This window comes from Morus notabilis, unplaced genomic scaffold, assembly GCF_000414095.1.
Source record: "Morus notabilis unplaced genomic scaffold, ASM41409v2 Scaffold11, whole genome shotgun sequence".
Lineage (NCBI taxonomy): Eukaryota > Viridiplantae > Streptophyta > Magnoliopsida > Rosales > Moraceae > Morus > Morus notabilis.
This window is the reverse complement of record NW_010360658.1, coordinates 394,965-415,727: the sequence shown is the minus strand read 5'-3', so window position 1 is coordinate 415,727 and position 20,763 is coordinate 394,965. Positions and strand designations below refer to the sequence as shown.

General features: G+C 36.0%; 2 protein-coding genes across 3 annotated transcripts; one reads left to right on the top strand and one right to left on the bottom strand.

Annotated features, from left to right (window-relative positions):
- Nucleotides 1–11,630: 11,630 nt before the first annotated feature.
- LOC21397766 (putative glycerol-3-phosphate transporter 3) lies at nucleotides 11,631–15,231 on the top strand. The gene is made up of 4 exons (XM_010096990.2): nucleotides 11,631–11,903; nucleotides 13,165–13,788; nucleotides 13,924–14,099; nucleotides 14,243–15,231. Exons 1-4 carry the CDS (start codon nucleotides 11,818–11,820, stop codon nucleotides 14,860–14,862), a joined length of 1,506 nt encoding a protein of 501 aa, XP_010095292.1. The 5' UTR covers nucleotides 11,631–11,817; the 3' UTR covers nucleotides 14,863–15,231.
- Nucleotides 15,232–15,607: 376 nt separating this feature from the next.
- Nucleotides 15,608–19,102, bottom strand: LOC21397765 (NEDD8-conjugating enzyme Ubc12). 2 transcript variants are annotated; one of them, XM_024164852.1, is made up of 6 exons: nucleotides 18,944–19,102; nucleotides 17,416–17,529; nucleotides 16,657–16,765; nucleotides 16,396–16,474; nucleotides 16,186–16,302; nucleotides 15,608–16,092 (listed from the first exon to the last, which is right to left on the bottom strand). In XM_024164852.1, exons 2-6 carry the CDS (start codon nucleotides 17,522–17,524, stop codon nucleotides 15,955–15,957), a joined length of 552 nt encoding a protein of 183 aa, XP_024020620.1. In that variant the 5' UTR covers nucleotides 17,525–17,529; nucleotides 18,944–19,102; the 3' UTR covers nucleotides 15,608–15,954. The 2 variants fall into 2 exon arrangements, with proteins under 2 accessions (XP_024020620.1, XP_010095291.1); XM_010096989.2 differs by having other exon boundaries at nucleotides 17,416–17,526.
- Between the last annotated feature and the right edge of the window lie 1,661 nt (nucleotides 19,103–20,763).

Below are 20,763 nucleotides of genomic sequence, written 5' to 3'. Positions count from 1 at the left end.
CTTGAGTAGTTCGTGGGGTCGTATTAACGATTTCAAAATGTTAATGAATGATTTCTTAAGCAAAGAGATCTTGTGAACTGGTAATAGAGTCTATTGCTGTAAGCCTAGATAGGATGCGGAGAGTGCATCCTCGGGGGTAGAACCCGAAACTCGGTCTGTGTAGGCGAGGCACTTGGTTAGGTAAGTAATTTGTACTAGTTACTTGCCGAAGCCTGTAAAACGGTTACTTACAATTACATTTCCTTTGAGAAAAAGGATGTGAGGTTCCAGCTGTTCTGTCGGGACTGAATGTCTTATTTTATTTACTTATTCATTTATGTATTTCCTCGCACACTTATTATTCGTTTATTTATAACGTTTATTTCAAATTATATCCTATTGGGCCTTTCGCTCACGTTTTATGTTTTAAATGTATTAAACCCCTCCCAGGAGACTCTAGGAGCGGTGCACAGTAGCTGGATATTGCTACGGAGCAACTGAGTTGTGCTGCTGTTGGAATCAAGTGAGGATTGTGGTCATCCTCTGATACAAATGTAAGGAATTGAGAATTCTGTAAACTTATTTAATATTTGGATTTACTAGATTGTGGTTGATGTCTGTTGTAATGTTTATTTACATGAGCATGTATGTACGATACTTTATGTCCTGTGGGGTGGAGCCCTGTGTGTCAGAGGCTCCTGGATTCTGTAATTTATTTATATTTTAATGCAGTCAAGTGTGGGGCCCGGTTGGGAATCTGCTTTATTAATCCCAAATCGAGTCCCACGTCACCCACCTCGTTTGGAGGCGTGACACCCTCTCCCGACATCACCACAACCATCGTACTAGCTGGCCACTGATCTCCAAAACCCCACCGCTTCTGCAATGAAGCTCAACTCCAATCATTGCCACCGCTCCTACTATTTCTTCGCAGGCATTACCAATCCTGAACGACTCAGAATTGTTCGTGTAGCAAACCCCGGACTCCCACCGATCAATTCCACTGTTTATGCCGCCAATCATCGCTCAAACCTATTAGAGAGATTGTAATATGTCTCACAAATCAAAATTGCATGTTTTTGGGCACTTAAAACGCGTTTGAAAGCCAAACAAGCGCTCAGCGTCATATGAGGCGCTGTAGTGAGTTAGACAACACCATTTGGTGTTGTCAGTGAAGCCTTGGATGCTGCAGCTCCCCAAACAGGCGCTGCAGCGCCTGCCCGAGCTCAAAGGAGCACTGCAGCACGCATGCATGTTCTACTGCGCCAGCGTGCTGCAACGCATTTCAGGTTGCTGTTTCGAGCTTGTGGGTTCTATCAAACCCGCTGCAGCAGGTTTGTCATCCACTGCAGCGGCTAAAATTGAAAAATGTGTTTGTGTGTGATTTGTTATCTGAAACGTTTTGAACCATTGCATCTATTAGTGATATGTTTTCACACATATTTGAACACCTATTAGCAATAAATTTAACTGTTGTAATATATGTATTAATCTATGAAGATATACTTTTACATTGAAAATGTACCTTTATGTAAATGGTTATGATGTTTGAAGAGGATGTGTTCATTCATAAAATGACACTTATGTCTTTATTAATTCTCAAAAAAATTTACATTCTTAATTTATGTGTTGGAACACAATATTATTGCTAAATATTGTGTTCAAGGGTTTGTTGTATCTTAAAGGTAATTTGCAATAAAACCTTATTAATAAACTTTAAGAAGTGAGTGCAAATAAAATCTTAAAGGAAAATATTTTTATATGCCTTAAACTCTCTTATTTTCTATATTTTTTTCATTCTTTACGCTCAAATTTTCTAACAAAACCTCTGCTACCCAACCAATAGAGCTCAACTGCGAACCTCAGACTAGATGGAGCTCAGAGGGGTTGTGAATCACGAAGTCGCAAAAGGAGTGCTACCTACCTTGGGTCGCGATGTCCTATTGAAGATGCCGTAGACGATGTTGCCACATCGACGTCATTACGTCAGCCTCCTTACACCTTAATTACTGCGAGATTCGCATCGTGACTTCCTTGAGATTTCACCGGAGTGGCACAACCGGGGGTGGTGTTTTAATGCCGGCATTAATGGTGGCATACTTTACGTTGCCGTTGTAGGAACTCATCGGTGTTTGGACAGAGAGGAATTACCGGAGGTGGTGGATGGAGTCGCTGGTATGGATTTAGTCCGAGATTGAATTTTTTTTCTTTTCTTTCTAGTTAATCAGGTGGGTCTCTTTCATAATTATTTAGTGCATCTTTTTTAACGTAAGTCCTTGAAAATCACTTGAAGGGCTAACAATTGGCACTACCATACGACTTTCCCTAAGATTTTAGGGAATATTTCAAAAAAAGATTTTAGGGAATATTTCAAAAAAAGATTTTAAGATAAGTGTCACGACCCCAAAGATAGGGCCGTGATTATTGGAGTTTAATTTAAAATTTAACTTAATTAAACTGGACTGTTTAACAAAATCACAAAAATAAATACATAAATATCAATATAGTTTGCTCCAGAGACTTTTTTTCACAAATAATATTTAAAACAGTCCACAAAAAATAGTACAACTCTGGGACAATGTCAACCAATACAGTTTACATACAGAAATACAGTACATCTCAGAATTTAAAACTGTAAATCCGAAACAAACGTACCGCTTCAAATCTCGTAACTTCAATCCATTGGCATCGATTTGTCACGCTGTAAATCTAAACCGCTAACTTTGGAGGAGGGGTTTAAAACATTGAAAACATAATAAAAGTGAGCGGAAGGTCCAGTAGGATACAATTTTATAAAACATTGCAAATAAAAGTACGCACGGTCCGAAGACATACACCCGGAACCGATCGTACAATTTTATAAAGCATTGTAAATAAAAGTACTCATGGTCCGAAGACATACACCCGAAACCGATCATACAATTTTATAAAATATTGTAAATAAAAGTATTCACGGTCCGAAGACATACACCCAAAACCGATCATCTTTTTTTTTAAAAAAAAAGAGGAAATACTCACATTGTTGTAGAAAAATATATGTATAATGAAAATATGTAGAGCCATAACACCACTGAGCAAGAAGTGGTAAAATATATGTATAATGAAAATGTGTAGAGCCATAACACCACTGAGCAAGAAGTGGATCCGTACGGGTTTCGGGTCCTGCCCCCAAGGATACGATCCTCATATCCTGATCTCTGAGGCCACATTGCGTTTTATCATTTTTTAAAATATTTCATTTTAAGAAATGATACTTTTAAAATTCTCATTTCTAAAGATCATTGGAAAGTCAATAGCATTATTCATGCTATTCCTTTAAAATCATTTTCTTTCAACATGTTTTGTTTTAAAACATTTTCATTGGCCAAAACCATTTAAAGTAAGGCTAACAAGGATATGGACAAGAAGATCCTACCTCTTGGCAATTTAATCTACGGATAACTTCACGTTGTCCAACCGTCTATTCTTGAAGCTCCACGGCTCGTTCTGAACCTCAACTCGATTCACCTCGATCTGCATGCACAGTTCGATAGACTTTTCAACAGAGTCAAATTGGCGCAAACGAAGGTCACTGTTGCGTTCAGCATGTCAAAATGAGATAGGATATGGTCTTCGATCTTCGATCGAACATCGGGAACCTCAAGAACTGAGAGTCGTCAGAATCTAGCCACTGGCGGTGGAGGTTGCCGGAGCATATTTCCACAGTGGACTTGGGTCCTACCCCTTGTAAATGAACCATTCTGAGTTCAATGGTGCTGTCAATTTCACAAAATTCGGCCTCTATCTACTCCGATCAAACCCAAAAATGTCAGTAAAATTTGGTGACTTGGTTCTCGATTCTCTGGCAATGGAACCTCAAAATTGGCTGAGGGCTTTTGTTACCCACTTCCTTATGAGTGTTTTGACACCAAAATCATGACGATCCAATGGTTGGATCATCGGAACCACCCTCCACCCAAACGGCGGCGGGGAACTCCGATCTCCGAAAAACGGTGGTGGATTCGGGCGGCTGGGGGTTGCTTCTTGCTCTACATCGTCCTCTGAGTCCAATGGCACCGGTGGTGTCAAAAATGGAGGCCGGAATAGTGCACAGAGGAAAGGAGGCGCGGCAGCCGAAATGGGTGGCTTCTGCGATGGCGCTCCGGCGAAAATCAACGGGTGAGACGGCATGGGTTTTGTTCATCTCATCGAGCTGAGTCCATAGGGACCAGAATCACTTCGATCAGAGATCGGACGATAAACTTATGATAGCAAGAAGTTCCGGTGGTTTTTAGACATTTCGCCGGCGATTGCGGCTGTTTCCGGCAGAGATGGAGGTCGTGCGGCATGTCAACGAATCCAGCTCATCGAGAGCTTTCTGATGGTGTGGATGATGTCGCGAAACTGAAATCTCACCGGTCGTAGGTAGCCGGTGTGGAGAGAGAGAGTAAACGTGGGGGAGAGAGAGAGAGTAGGAGAGAAAAAAGGGAAAAAAAGGAAAATGGGCTTGGGCTTTCTGTACAAATTTAATAATTAGACTTCAAAGCCCAATTTGAATAGAGTATGGAATGACCCATTATTTCTATTCTGAAAAATTAGGTACCAACACTTAAAACTATTCGAGCGACAGTAGTGTCAATTTCAAAAGAATCATTTTAAAGGGAAAGGGTCATTTACATGATAATTATAACTGAGAATCTTTCACTAATCTCAGATTAATTAACACTAACCACCAGATTTGATTAATTAATCTCAATTAATTTACTAAATGTTACAATCCTACCCCCCCCCCCCCCCCCCCCCCCCCTTAAAGAAATTCCGCCCTCGGAATTGGGTAGTGGTTAAACTTGTGAAGACAACAACAATGCATTGTAAGGAAATGAATGACATTAACGATTTCATCACTTTCCGACTCCTCGTGATTTCTTGTATGATAACGGCTTGTTATCTATTAACGGGGTGAATCCTCATCTCTATACATATGTCAACTTTCAACTTCTAATGATAATGGTTATATAAGGTTATACAATTATTGAACAAGAATCACCACGAACATGATTCTTGTACAGTACTCAAAAGGTTATAGATTCTCAACATCTAGTCAATGACCTTAAACTAAGTACTTAGGGAGGTTCTCCACTTAATCAGACTTGGACTATTTAAAAGAATTATCCAATTCACTCAGTTCTTTAATTTCACATCTGGGGTGATTTGACGCCCGTCACAGAAACACGTGCAAACCGTATTACGTGTCTCTAAAGGGTGAAAAAGTGGTTCTAATGAAAATAGACATCCAGGGCTTTCCAAAGAGCTATCATAAGCTTAGTTTCGGATATGTTAAGGTCCCCAAAAACATGTTATACCAAATCAAAACGTGGCTATTTTTCTGCAGAATTCCTAGAAATCAAGCGTAACTTCAAAAATGCATAATTTGAGCTACTATTATCCATTTGAGGTGATTCTTGCGGCTATACGAAGCTTAGGATGTCTAGTTTCCAATTATGTAGCCCATTCATTCAAATTCATCTACGAGGATTCTCATAATTCAACGGTATCGAACCTGTCCAGGTTAGGTTCCTTAACACTTTTTCCAACAAATTGAAAAATTCATAAGTTAAGCTACAAAACTCCTTCTGGGTGATTCAAATCTCCTATCAAAACTTGATAAGTATATTTTAAGGTTCTAACATAGCTAACATTAAAACTTATTAAGAATAATCAAGTCCTGAGCTTTTCCTTGGGCTACTCCTAGAATCCTCCCCAAAATCATCTGGATCAAGTGGGGAAGGTATGATTAAAGTCTAAAATAATAACATTCAAGAGAGAAATTCCAAAGAAACTTATACTTAATGTTAAACAACCACAAGGCTCCAAACTACTAATCTTTCAGTCATAAATCAGTTTCTAACTCGAATCTATATTCTTCATAAATCCAGTAAAATGGCAAATTCGTTGACCTTGACGGGAATATACATAAATTGTTATCTAAGTCTCCAAAAATTCCAAAATGAACTCAATAAGAAAGTAGACACGTAGATATTTGATTTGGTATGATACACATAAGGTTTGGAAACCGACAAGGCCCTCAAAAATAAGTTACAGAAAATCAGAACGACCTGTCTAAGGAAATTCTTATAGTTGCATGAAATCCATCACGTAGACTAAATGACTTTAAGGTTGATTTTGATGCAACATATACGGTTTGACATTGATTTGAAAAACATCCAAAGTGTTGTTCATACTTATCATTATAACTACCCATTCTAATTCCACATGAAATTGACAAGACATCTGCTCAGGATGGTCGAACCCAACATCTTCAACCCGAGGGAACTCAACCTCAACTGCTAAAGAAGTTCTTCCATTTAAAACATCACTTTGAAATATAAATAAAAGGCAATAATGCCATTCACACGGCGGAAAAGAGGCGAATACGACAATTCGCTAGGATAGACATCCTGAAACCTATGAACTAGGACTTCCTACGCCTTTTCTGTGGATTCACACGTGTCAAGATGGGGAAGAACATCCATCTTACGGTTCTGCTGTGACATCTGAACACCGGTTGAAGAAAACACCTTCATTGTCATGAAAAACAGACTTACGATATTGGCATTGTATACTTCGAATGTCACACCCAATCAATGAGAAAGAAATGAACTCCAATCTCAATAAGATAGGACCACTCGACTCGTTCAAGTCTTTATGAATTTTAGAATTATAGAATGGGACACAGAAACACTTTGTCATCTTGGAATCTCATATCCAAAATATTATCAATTCTAGCTAGAAGTCAATCAACAACATAGATTCCCAACTACTGGAATAAAGACACCCAATTCTAGGAATGATCGAACACAAGAACATCAATCATTGATTTGAAATCTAGAAAGTCACAGAAATTTCCATAGTCGCATTTGACTCTAAAAAAAAAACCAATAGAAATTTAGTATTGAATTGATATGAAATCAAATAACGATTGAATCTTCAAAACCCTGTAACTGAATGATGATCTTCGGAGTCAAGATTGCCAAGTTTCGCACCAATGATCACCGTACACTAAAAGGAAATGAACGATATGACATGTTTCCGTATTAGGAACAAAATTACCAAGATTACTATTCGAAACAAGAAGTGGTCTTGATCTTAGAATAACACTGATTCATGATAAAAAGATAATATGAATTAAAATACGGTTATCAAGTATAAAGACCAACTCCAGTTCAAAACGGATTAAGAATAGAGCTCGAATTTAGAATCTCAAAAGCGAAATGGCAGAGAATGGTATAGGATTAATATCCATAGTCAATGTCTTATAATGACATGGTTTAAGTTAAAGAAGGAATCACTGAGACTAACACTCGAGACAAGGAAGAATTTCGATTCCTGAGTGACATAAGACTATGATAGAAAAATTACATGAAGCGATACACTAATAATAATGAAGAGACCTACTCCCGGTCACAACATATTAAGAAAAGCATTCGAAGTTGGAATCCTGGAACCTGTGGGTTATGACCTACCACGCTTGCAAATAAGGTCGAATACAATAAATATCAAAGATAAACGTCAATCTCTCGATAGGGTCTATAGCCATCATCATCATCAATCGAATAAAGAACGATGTCTCATCCACACAAGAACCCATAAAGTAAACACTCTTGAGCAAAACACTCTTAAGAGATAAAAAAATTCATTGAATTTTTTCGCTTCTTTCTAGTTAATCAGGTGGGTCTCTTTCATAATTATTTAGTGCATCTTTTTTAACTTAAGTCCTTGAAAATCACTTGAATGGATAACAATTGGTACTACCATACGATTTTCCCTAAGATTTTAGGGAATATTTCAAAAAAAGATTTTAAGATAAGTGTCACGACCCTAAGGATATAGCCGTGATTATTAGGAGTTTAATTTAAAATTTAACTTAATTAAACTAGATAATTTAACAAAACTACAAAAATAGATACATAAATATCAATATAGTTTGCTCCGGAGACTTTTTTTCACAAATAATATTTAAAACAGTCCATAAAGTCCAAGGAAAATAGTACAACTCTGGGACAATGTCGACCAATACAGTTTACACACATAAATACAGTACATCTCAGAATTTAAAACTGTAAATCCGAAACAAACGTACCGCTTCAAATCTCGCGTCTTCAATCCACTGGCATCCACTTGTCACGCTGTAAATCTAAACCGCTAACTCTGGAGGAGGGGTTTAAAACATTGAAAAGATAATAAAAGCGAGCAGAAGGCCAGTAGGATACAATTTTATAAAACATTGTAAATAAAGCTACTCACGGTTCGAAGACATACAACCGATCATACAATTTTATAAAGCATTGTAAATAAAGGTACTCACGGTCCGAAGACATACACCCGGAACCGATCATACAATTTTATAAAACATTGTAAATAAAGGTACTCACAGTCCGAAGACATGCACCTAGAACTGAACATCTTTTTTTTTTTTTAAAAAGAAATACTCACATAATAGTAAAAAAATATATGTATAATGAAAATATGCGGAGCCATAACACCACTGAGCAAGAAGTGGTAAACTATCTGTATAATGAAAATGTGCAGAGCCATAACACTACTGAGCAAAAAGTGGATCCGTATGGGTTTCGAGCCTTGCCCCCAAGAATACGATTTCCATACCCTGATATCTGATGTCACACTGCGTTTTTTCATTTCTTAAAATATTTCATTTTAAGAAATAATACTTTCAAAAATCTCATTTCCAAAGATCATTGGAAAGTCAATAGCATTATTCATGTTATTCCTTTAAAATCATTTTCTTTCAACATGTTTTGTTCTAAAACATTTTCATTAGCCAAAACCATTTAAAGTAAGACTAACAAGGATATAGACAAGATTATTCTACCTCTTGGCAATTTAATCTACGGATAACTTCACATTGTCCAACTGTCTATTCTTGAAGCTCCACACATTGCTCTAAACCTCAACTCGATTCGCCTCGATTTGCATGCACAATTCGGTAGACTTTTCAACGGAGTCAAATTGGTGCAAACGGAGGTCACCGTTGCGTTCGGCACGTCGAAATGAGACAAGATATGGTCTCAGATCTTCGATCGAACATTGGGAATTTCAAGAACTAAGACTTGCCGGAATCTGGCGACCGGCGGCGGCGGAGGTTGCCGGAGCATATTTCCGCGGCGGACTTGGGTCCTACGCCCCCAAAATCAACCATTTTGAGTTCAATGGTGCCATCAATTTCACCAAATTCTGCCTCTATATACTCCGATCAAACCCAAAAACGCCGGCAAAATCTGGCGACTTGGTTCTCGATTCTCCGACAATGAAACGTCAAAATTGGCTGAGCACTTTTGTTACCCACTTCATTCTGAGTGTTTTGACACCAAAATCATGACGATCCAATGGTTGGATCATCGGAACCACCCTCCACCCAAACGGCAGCGGATTCGGGTGGCTGGGGGTTGCTTCTTGCTCTACGTCGTCCTCTGAGTCCAATCACACCAGCGGTGTCAAAAATGGAGGCCGGAATAGTGCACAATGGAGAGGAGGCGCAGCGGCCGAAATAAGCGGCTCCTGCGATGGCGCTACGGCGATAATCGATGGGTGAGACGTCGTGGGTTTTGTTCGTCTCGTCAAGCTGAGTCCATAGGGACCAGAATCGCTCCGATCGGATGTCGGACGGCAAATTTATACAGCAAGAAGTTTCGATAGTTTTCAGACATTTCACCGGCAATTGCGGCTGTTTCCGGCTGAGATGGAGGTCGTGCGGCATGTCAACGAGTCCAGCTCGTCGAGAGCTTTCCAATGGTATGGGTGGTGTCGTGAAACGACACCGGAATCTCAACGGTGGTAGGTGGTCGGCGCAAAGAGAGAGTAAACGTGGGAGAGAGTAGGAGAGAAAAAGGAGAAAAAGAAAGAAAAAGGGAAAAAAAGAAAGAAAATGAGCTTTGACTTTTTATACAAATTTGATAATTAGACTTTAAAGTTCAATTTGAATAGAGTATGAAATAACCTATTATTTCTATTTTGAAAAATTAACTATCAACACTTAAAATTGTTCGAGAGACAGCAATGTCAATTTTAAAAGAATTATTTTTAAAAGGAAAGGGTTTTTTATATGATAATTATAAATGAAAATCTTTCACTAATATTAGATTAAGTAACACTGGTCACTAAATTTAATTAATTAATTTTAATTAATTTAACTGGATGTTACAATAAGATGAGAGAGAGAAACATAAGAGTTTTGAATTTGGAGAATTTTTTTTTTTTTTTTAATAATTTTAGGTTGATTCGCACCCATTTTTCTTTCGCACTCGCTTTTCTATTTTTCAAACACTTTTTTTAATGAAATTTTTTGTAACTTAATTACCCGTTAATAACAATACATTGAAGGGCAATAGTATTTTTTTAATAAAAAAAATACTTTTTACACACCCCACCTTAAAAAGTAGTTATTTTCTTTAAAAGAGTATAAGGATGGATTTCTTTCACGTTCGTGGTTAAATTTCTTTATTATTGATTGCATCCGCTTCATGATTGTGTGTGTGTGTGTGTCTATATATATATATATAAACTCTTCATCATTCGATCATGTATTCAAATTACGAGAGATGGAAATTCTGTGCGTTTGATTTCGTTAAAATCACTGTGATTGCTTTTTGTAAATTACGAGATGGTAATTTTGTGCGTTTTATTTTGTGAGGATTAGTGTTTCGTCCATTGTGCTAACTTGCAAGAGATGTTAACTTTAGCTTTATGGGTCTGATTGGTTTGTTGCCAAATTTTTCTTTTGTTCTTAACATTATTAGAGTTCATGAATTGAGAGTGCCTTGCATTTATTGTTTCTATGGTGGCGGCTTCTTAAGATTTTAGAATTGCTTCACTCGCAATCGAGTGTTATAATTTCTGTATTATTTGATCATCATCACATAGCACATAGAAAGTTTAGTGCTTGATGCATACGGCCTAAAACACAGAGTGTATTACTTCAAAAAAATAATAAATAATAAAAAAAGAAAACGACGATGAAATGCTTGATGAAATAGATGTTAAAGCTTCTATTTGTGTGCCCTGTTGAATGACGATGCAATTACCAGAGTATTAATTTTTTGCTTTAAAATTTTAAAAAAGACGTGACAAATAAAATGAAAAGTGGTATAAGAAAATGGCTCGGATTTACGGAAGTTGACCCCGCGTTTTGCGCTTTTAACTCGTATCCAACGGACAAGATTTGGACTCCACTCCGCACGCTGGACTTGTCTCCATATTTCAGTGTCATCAGCTTCGAATTTTCTATTCTTAAATTCAAAGATAACCTTTTGATTTTCGACATCTCGAGTTCTTGACCCAAAAATACACGAATGAGAAATATCTAAAAAAAGAGAGAAATTATTTAGCGTAAACCAATCAAACACCTAAAAAAAAAAAAAGAAATCTTAATCCTTAGACCCCAAGTTTTTTTTTATTTTTTGTTTTTTGTCTTGAACTGTTAAGACTTAAGAGCCAGTTTTTATACACATAAAAAAAAATCACTCCTTAATATCATTCCCACGAGATGCAGAAACAGAGACAAGGACAGAATCTTTTGAATTTTTTTTGTTGGGTTTTTTCTCGTATATTATATTGATCATATCGAAAGCATTTGTATATTATTAGCTTAAGCGTTTCGCTATTTGAATACTAGTTTATTTATTTATTTTTTATTTTTGGTGGAATCGGTGATGAGTGCGTGGGAGGTCAAAAGAGTGGTTTTTGACACGGAAAGTTGGAGTTTTAGATCTGCCATAGATGCTCGAGATCTGTGCTTGAGAAGTTGTTTTAATTTTTATTGGTGGGATCCCTCGACTTCTGTTTATGGGCCGTAAAAGGCCCTCAAGATACTCTGGTCCTCTTGCCTTTCGATTCAGACATATTCTTCCCAGAAGTTTGGAAGCCATGAAGTAAGTTTTCATATTAATCTCTTTGATTCACAAAATACTGTTCTTGGTCTCCTGTATTTTTGTTTTTGGCTTAAGATATTTATATTGATGTGTTTGTAGATTTTTTTTGGGATGATAATTTTATACTTTGTACTTCTGTCTGATTATTAATGATTCTATATTTATCAGTATAACCTGGTAAATATGCTTTGGGGTCTTTAATTTTAATGCTTGAACTGTTAAACAGTCTTACATTTTTGTTTTTTTCGTTTTGGTTCTGTAAGTGGCAGAAATGGTTTCTAATTAGTAAATATTTGACATTTGCCTTTACTTATATAATTTTTTTTTTTCGTTTTTTCATTTTTTTTACTTGGGTGATTTCTTACGAGTTTCAAAAATCTCTCGAGCAAATTGAGAAGTTGCTAATTATATCCTGGTACTTCTTTATTAGGATCTTCCTTTTGTTTTCCTTTTTTATTAAGGTGCTTCTTGGTTTGCGAAGATCTCTCTTATGTTCAAGACGGTATCTATATTCTATATACCTAAACTGTTATTATTATTATTATTATTATTATTATTATTATGACTAAACTGTTATTATTATTATTATTATTTTGAATTGGATTGCGGGATTTGAACCCTCAATCTAGAACATTAGAGGGAGAGGGAGAGGGAGAGTGTGTATTTATCGCTAGGCCATGTCTGCAACTATTATAGTTTAGAGTGACAATAAATATTAGATGATAAATGTTCATAAATGCTGTTTTCATTTTATTTTATGTTATCTTTTAGAGAAAAAATTTTTTTAAATTTTTTTTTTTTTTTTTTTTTTTTTTTTTTTTTTTTTTTTTTTTTTTTTTTTTTTTAAATTTTGATGGGTCTTGAGTGGAATAGCAGTCCCAATACATGACCACGGGGGGTGGTAAATTTATTCTTGTTGTGAACATAACCTGAATTTGTCATATGGCTTACATTCTTTCAAAATTGGGAGAGATAGCAGATAGGCTTTAGATGTAAAGGATATTTTCTATTTAGAAAGCCTACTTACATAATTCAAGAACTGTATCAATGTTGGAAAATTCCAATATTGGAACTTTTTTCAGTAGTTAAGTCAATTGAAAGTAAATTAAATCCCGTTTCCACAAACATTGGAAGAGGAATTTCATGGTCTGGTACACTATTTCTGCTTGTGTTTAAGTAGAGTGTGTAATGCATGATTAACCCTGGTTCCTAAGAATTTCAGACCATTGACAGTCTTTTCCTGTATCTTTGAAACTCACAGGACAAGAAAGATTTTTGGGGTTTCCCTCTCTATCATCCTCATCAACTTGGCTGCTATAATGGAACGCGCTGACGAAAATCTCCTCCCATCCGTTTACAAAGAAGTCAGTGAAGCTTTTAGTGCAGGTCCATCTGACCTTGGCTACCTCACATTCATAAGGAACTTTGTGCAAGGAATTTCATCACCATTAGCAGGTGTTCTAGTCATCAACTACGATCGCCCTACGGTTCTTGCAATGGGAACCTTTTGCTGGGCATTATCGACTGCTGCCGTGGGAGCAAGCCAGCATTTTATGCAAGTTGCATTCTGGAGAGCGGTTAATGGCTTTGGATTGGCTATTGTGATACCGGCACTTCAGTCTTTTATAGCTGATAGCTATAATGATGGTATGAGAGGGACTGGTTTTGGTTTGGTAGGCCTCGTTGGTACTTTTGGTGGCATAGGAGGTGGTGTGGTGGCCACAGTTATGGCTGGCCAGCAGTACTTTGGTATGCCGGGATGGCGTTTCGCTTTCATTATGATGGCAACTTTGAGTGCTGCGATTGGAGTTCTTGTTTTCTTGTTTGTGGTTGACCCAAGAAAAGCAACTAGTGTCACTCATAACACTGCTGATGTTTCTGAGAGGTAATTGGAATTTTTTTCGCCCATTGATTCTTCTACTGTCTGTTTTAGTCCCTTGATAGTTATAGACTTCAGGAAAAATTTCCGAGTTAGGTGGAAAGATTGGAGAGATTTTTATTATTCACTTTTGTTATGCAGGGATGAACTGCTAGATAAAGGCAATTCTAGTGTAGCATCAGTTTGGCTTGAGTCTTGGACGGCCATGAAAGCTGTCACAAAAGTGCAAACATTTCAAATAATTGTGTTGCAGGGTGTTGTTGGATCGCTTCCATGGACTGCCATGGTGTTCTTCACCATGTGGTTTGAACTAATCGGTAAGCAATCTCGTAACTTGAGTGGCAACTAAACTTTGTGATGCATTCGAATTTGCCATTTTGGGATCTCACATGTAGAAGCATGGATATGTGAGAATGTGGTTTTTTGATGATGTTGGATGTCTTTTTAACTTTCATTTCAGGCTTTGATCACAATGGTGCAGCAACTCTTCTTAGCCTTTTTGCCATTGGATGTGCTATGGGCTCACTGGTTGGAGGACTAATAGCAGACAAACTCTCTCAAATCTACCCTCGCTCGGGTCGCATAATGTGTGCTCAGTTCAGCGCCATTATGGGCATCCCGTTCTCATGGTTCCTACTCAAGGTGATTCCACAGTCAGTGAACAGCTACCACATCTTTTGTGCCACTCTCTTCCTGATGGGCTTAACCATCAGTTGGAATGGTTCTGCTGCAAATGCTCCTATGTTTGCTGAGGTAGTTCCCACCAAGCACAGGACCATGATCTACGCCTTTGACCGTGCTTTTGAGGGCTCAGTCTCTTCGTTTGCTGCTCCACTGGTCGGTATTCTTTCGGAGAGGATGTTTGGCTACGATTCAAAAGCGGTAGATCCAGTATTGGGGTCCAAGAGGGAGGCCTTTGCGCTGTCTCAGGGGCTTCTTTCAATGATGGCCGTTCCCTTCGGCATTTGTTGCTTGTTTTACACCCCTTTGTATAGGATTTTCTGGAAGGACCGTGAGAATGCTAGAATGGCCTGTGTGAAAGAGGAAGAGATGGTTTCACGAAAAGCATTTGATGCTTAGTATCAACTTTTTTTTTTGTTTTGGCAATTTTCTCGAGATTTTGGGATCATAGCTTCAGCCATTTCAGGTGCATATATATTTTTTTCCCAGCAAGAATTATACCATGGAACTTCAAAGACATCGAGTTTTGCCATCATGAAAGTTACATGTTTTCTAGATCTCTATAGGAGATGGTTCTTCATAGAGGCAGAGCCTGTTGTATTGAAATAATGTTTACATTTCAGGGACTGATTTTTGTATTGTCAGAAATACTGATCAGATGATATATACGGCTCATTAGGAAACAGGGAAGTTTTCCCTCAAACGCCTAGAGATACCCATTTCATCAAAACGTGCCAAATAAAAGTGACATTTTGTTTGCTCAATGTGTTGAAGCCAAGGACTAACTATTGGTCAACTACTTTCTCAAACTTGAACTAAAACAAAAGTTGGAACCATTGCACTATCCCCATTTTTTATAGAACAATATCCTAAATTTCTTGTTTCTCTCAAAATTGCTCTTGGATTTGTTTTTACTAGGTCCAAATGATTTCTTAAAAAACGAGGAAGTACGATGGTACAAGTACCTAGAAGTTTGCATAATTCAACACGGACATGACTAATCAACAATTCCCAATTCTTGTTACTCATTATTCAACATGCCATAGAGAAAGTACATTTGTATTTCTTTGTAATCTTATCTAATAGTACAACTAAAACTAATAATTCTGACACCGTAGACGCTCAATTATTTATAATGCGCGTGTTAAAGGCAATAGGAATGGCGGGTTTAGATATAAGGGCAAGACTTTGCGTTACTGCTATACGTTGAGTAACGCTAGCCTCTCCAACATGAAAAGAACATATGAAATGTCTGACAATAGAGTGCAACAGAGTTTACATTCACATTCACATACACATTCTCATTCGGTTTTCATTTGCCAAGTCTTTAAGGAAATAAATGGCCAGCTCCATCCACAAAAGAAAAAAAGAAAAGAAAGGAAAGAAAAAGATGAAGAAAATTCTATTATGCAGTTAAATTTTACAATCCAAATTCCATTTCAAGGGTAAGTAGGCATATGACCATGGACCTTGGTGCTTTCAATAGAAAAGCTACACACAGCGAGGGAAGAAGGTCTGCCCCACATAGCCACCGGCCATTGCCCTTCTCACGTTTGTTTCGAAAATCTTCGGGTTATCTCTCAACACTGCTGCAGCATCATGATTCAGGGGATCCTCATAGTTTGGTTCCTGTAGTAAAAATCAAAGGAAAAAAAATGACATTTATATATCACACGGCAACAAACCACACAAAATTGATCCATTGGCAAAAAAGTAAATTACCGTAAAGAGATGATACAACCCGTAGATGATAGTGTTTATATTGAGGACAGGTTTCCAATCTTCTCTTAAGATATTCAGGCATACATTTCCTTCCAAATCAATATTAGGATGGTAGACCTGCAAGCAGAGCGCACGATAGGTATGAGCAAAAGGTCCAATACTAGAAAGGTATCAGTTGAACATAAGAAGAAAGAAAAACTATGAAGCTACCTTGGTCTTACACTTGACTTTTGGTGCCTCGTGTGGATAGATGGGCGAAACTTGGAAAGAGAACAAAAATGTGCCCCCTCTGTAACAACCAAGGGAAGAAACTGGAAAGTTTAATTGTATCCAACTATAGAAGCGACGTGAGAATATATCCAATAAAGAGAGAAATAAAGAAACCAATCTTTCTCCAGGATGGAAAGGCCAAACGTTAATATGGGAAACTGACAAAAAAATTTTGGTAGACGAGGTAGATAACTTCCTTACAAATAATATCCTTCATCAGGGCGAATGGAAACCTCAAAATTCATCAGGTCATCCTTGCCATTTGGGAAAGTTATGGCACATGATTTTGGCAAGTTCAATTCACAAATATCTGCGGCAGGTCAGATATCAAATACAAACAAGTTACTCCTTTATAAACAAATGAGATATTAGTTCAGTGAAAACGGGTGCGCACACACACAGGAATGAGACATTTTCCTTCCAAAAGAAGAGAAAAAAAAACATTAAAACTGGCCTACACTTTGGCATTGCTGCATCAGTCAACAAAACCCCAGTATAGTACAAGAAACAGAAATGCATGCTTCTTTTAGTCTGTATTCTGGCCACATCAAGGTAAGCCGTAAAATATTAATTTTGGACTCGAATGTAAATGAAATTCAGTCATTTACTATCACGATTTAAAACCAGTTCATTCCTGAAGTTTGTTTTATTAGTTTTTTGTGGTAGATAAACTTAATTATTCCTTCAAATCCAAAAGGAAACAGATGAAATCTGTACCACTAAAGAGATCATGACCGTAACTTGATTATCATCTTTCTACATACTGCTCCCAGCAGATGGATCCATCCAAACACGAAGTAGAAAATACTTTCATAAACTAAAATCCACTAACATGAAAATACCATAATTCCAAAACAAAAAAGAGAAGCGCACACACGCATACAGTTCTTTCACAAACACAGCAGTATATACATATATATATATATATAAATCATTTTATCATTATATAGAGATGGTCACCTTTATGAAGACGCAGCTCCCCGGCAGATTGCTTCTTAACGGGTGGCCCTCCATTGGCGTTTTCAGCAAGTTCTCTCTGTTTCTCCTTTACTTTGAATAGCCTAATCATATCTTCTGCCACACCCCACCAAAAAAGGAAAAAAAAAAAAAAGAAAAGAAAAAAAAAAGGACCCTACAATCAGCCCGTAGAATGGACTAAAATAGCTCAAAAGAGTAGTTAATCAAAAAGAGTACGTCCATGACCAAAAACAAAAAAAACAGAAGCAATTTAGCTCAAAACAGTATGATTCCTTGGACAATAAAACAACAAACAAGTAATCAGCTTCTCATAATATATCTATTTTTGTCATGAATAACAGAGTGTAATCATATGGATTTTATAAACTCAACTTGGTCAGCCCCAACTAATAAAAATACAATACATAAGAACTAATCAGAAATTATATTCAATACATTTAATTATTCAAACCAAAGTTTTCTACTTTGTAGTTTGTACGTTGCTTGTTTTCCCTTAATCTTGAATTAGTCAACATGTTTAGATTAAATTTTTAGGTAAGTGATAGAGTTGTTCCTACTTTTTAGGTAGTCGTAGAGTTGAGAAATGAGAGTGTGTTTTTAGTGGCTCTTAATTCTGCTTTTTACATTTTGAATTGTAATTATCTTCTACTCCATTTACGGAGTTCAAGATAATGAAAATACATATTTGGACCATTTTACGCTTTTCGGACGTCTTATGCCTGGTTCATTTCGCTCATTTTGAGTTGAAAACTTGAGTTAAAAAGTGAATTCATGTGAGAGAGAATGCTACAGCAAAAAAGGTTGAATTTGAATTTTTGTAAGAGAAAACACTATAGTAAAAACTTGAGTTGTGATTCGAATTAACAGGCCTTAGTTCCTTGAAAACTTAACTAGAAAGTTTAGGGTCCCTCGAACGAACCTAATTTATCGTTTAGTTTTCATTCAAGATTCGGATCTGTACTACATGAATGTCATTATTTTGGAGGTTGAATGTCATTATTTTGGAGGTTCAAATTAAGTGTCACAAAACAAAAAAAAAAGGAAAAGAAAAGAGCAGCGGAGCTTCTTTAATCAGAAAAGAATTCCTAAATATGTTCTTATAAGGCTAGCCTTAAGCAGAAGAAACTCAGCTTTTTTGCAATAAAAAAAGATGACAAAAATTTCCAACAAGGAATTTATAGTCTCCTTTTCACTTGATTGAAAAGGTCAAGTTTGCAAAATACTTCATCTTCCAAAATCAGGACTAAATTCCCACAAAAAGTATACAAACAGCGATTAAATTGAACCCAGAAAAAAAAAAGAAAAAAAAAACTTAAATAAGCAAATCAAGTCCAAAGAACCGATCGCAAAATCAAGAATTACCCAAAATTAAAAACCAAAAGCGAAAATCCAAATCACAAGAAGCAATTAATCCTCTCCGATATAAACCCGCAACGGGTTTCGAAACAAAAATCGGGGAGAAGTTTCGAAACGTAAAGAAAACGACGATGAAAAAGCAGAAGAAACTAACCTGTTGGAGAAAATTCCGATGGGTAGTGCTCTGGTCCAGGAGGGTTGGGGTTGGATTGGGAGTGGAAATGAAAAAGCGAAGAAGGGAGGGAGACGGGATTTGCAAAGAAACGACGCGCGTTTTATGGGGATGGGCTACGGTGAGAAGATCATGTAGCTTTAGTTGTACGCTGTGGCTTTGAAATCGTGGACTTCCTGTTCACAGGATGAAATTCATTGGGCCTTTTTAGCCGCTGAATATTGATAAGGGAGAAAGAAGAAATTAGGTTAAGACTTTAGATGAATTAAAATTAATAGGTTAATAGTTTATATAAGTTAATAAATATGTTAAATTATTATTTTTGTCCATAATTTGATAAGTTATTCACAATTTTAGTTCATAATTTGTCTGACTATGAACCATAACTTGATAAGTTTATCCATAATTTATCTGGTTATGAACTATAACTTGACAAATTATGACTTATTAATTTTTATAACTAAAAATTAACCTATATATTTTTTTAAGCTTTTCATATTGACATATTTTTTACTATTTTCCTATTAATAAATACCTTTTAAAATTTTATGAATCATATTTTTTATTTTTTATTTTTAATTTATATTTTTTAATTAAATAATTACATTAAAAATAAATATTTATCAAAAATAAAAAGTATAAATTTAAACCCTTAAAGATAAATTTTCTATTTTATCAAAAATTAAAAACCTTAATAGCAGTTCTTTTTACAAATTTTTTTTTTTGGAAAGCAAGAGGGCAATGTTAATTAGATTGGTAGTACTAGTGTGCTTGCTACTACAAAATACATTTTGTTTGCAGAATATATACTTTGAGGCTTCGTTTGTTTCACCATTAGAATTACAATTTAAATTTTTTATTACAGTGTTTTTTCTCTCAAATTTATTTTCTAACTCAAATTTTCAATTCGAATGAATGAAACGAAAGAGTTTAATCAATACTTAAAAAATTATTATTATTATCAGTAACAATGATGATGATGATTAACACAATTAAAATTAGATACTTATGTCGTTTGGAGTATAAATTTGTAGATAATTTAGAGGTTGTTCTTTTGCAACAAAATTCAAAAAAAAAAATTGAACTCGAGTTACAACTTTATTTAAGTTCATGTTCTTTTGTAAAATTTGAGTTTGAACTCAAGTTTGAATTCGAGTTTGAACTCGAGTATGGGGCTAAACTCGAGTTCAAGTTTCCCCTTCAACTCAAGTTCATAAACTCAAACTCAAGTTAATGAACAGTATTTTTTATATTCTTAATAATGTCATAACTTTTTTGTTTTAATTCTAATTGAGATGATTTTTTTATGCATTTACAACGAAAAGACGAATAAAACCCCACTCATATACCCTATTAAAATTTTTCATCACCATTGAGTTTTTATTAAAATACTATCTAAATACAAATTTAAGTTTTGACTCACTCAAATACAAACTCAAAAATATTATCAATTCAAATCATAACTCAAATGTGCACATCCAAATACAAACTCAAGTTATAACTTCAACTCAAGTTATAATTTAAACTCAATTCAAGATCATCACTCAAGTTATTCTAACTCAAAAATGCAAAAGAACAACCCCTTAGACGTTGAAACAACATACACCCAACATTCTATAATTTGTTGTCATTTAATTTGCAAGACAATTGGAGCGATCATTGATTCCTTTTTTTTTTTTTTTGAAAAGCAAATGTATTCCAAATCAAACAGATACATACACTAATGATGACTCGAATGACTAAACAATACAAGAAAACTAAACCCCATTAATCTATGCAACTAGTAATACCTATTGAAATGC

What these genes read in the sequence shown, in the direction of transcription:
- LOC21397765 (XM_024164852.1), bottom strand. Translation starts at nt 17,524, where the DNA reads ATGATTAGGCTATTCAAAGTAAAGGAGAAACAGAGAGAACTTGCTGAA. An exon ending in GGAGCTGCGTCTTCATAAAG is followed by an intron (nt 16,766 to 17,415) that starts GTGACCATCTCT and finishes GACCTGCCGCAG; the next exon opens with ATATTTGTGAATTGAACTTG. An exon ending in GGTTGTATCATCTCTTTACG is followed by an intron (nt 16,093 to 16,185) that starts GTAATTTACTTT and finishes TTTTTACTACAG; the next exon opens with GAACCAAACTATGAGGATCC.
- LOC21397766 (XM_010096990.2), top strand. Translation starts at nt 11,818, where the DNA reads ATGGGCCGTAAAAGGCCCTCAAGATACTCTGGTCCTCTTGCCTTTCGA. An exon ending in AGAAGTTTGGAAGCCATGAA is followed by an intron (nt 11,904 to 13,164) that starts GTAAGTTTTCAT and finishes TGAAACTCACAG; the next exon opens with GACAAGAAAGATTTTTGGGG. An exon ending in ACTGCTGATGTTTCTGAGAG is followed by an intron (nt 13,789 to 13,923) that starts GTAATTGGAATT and finishes TTTGTTATGCAG; the next exon opens with GGATGAACTGCTAGATAAAG.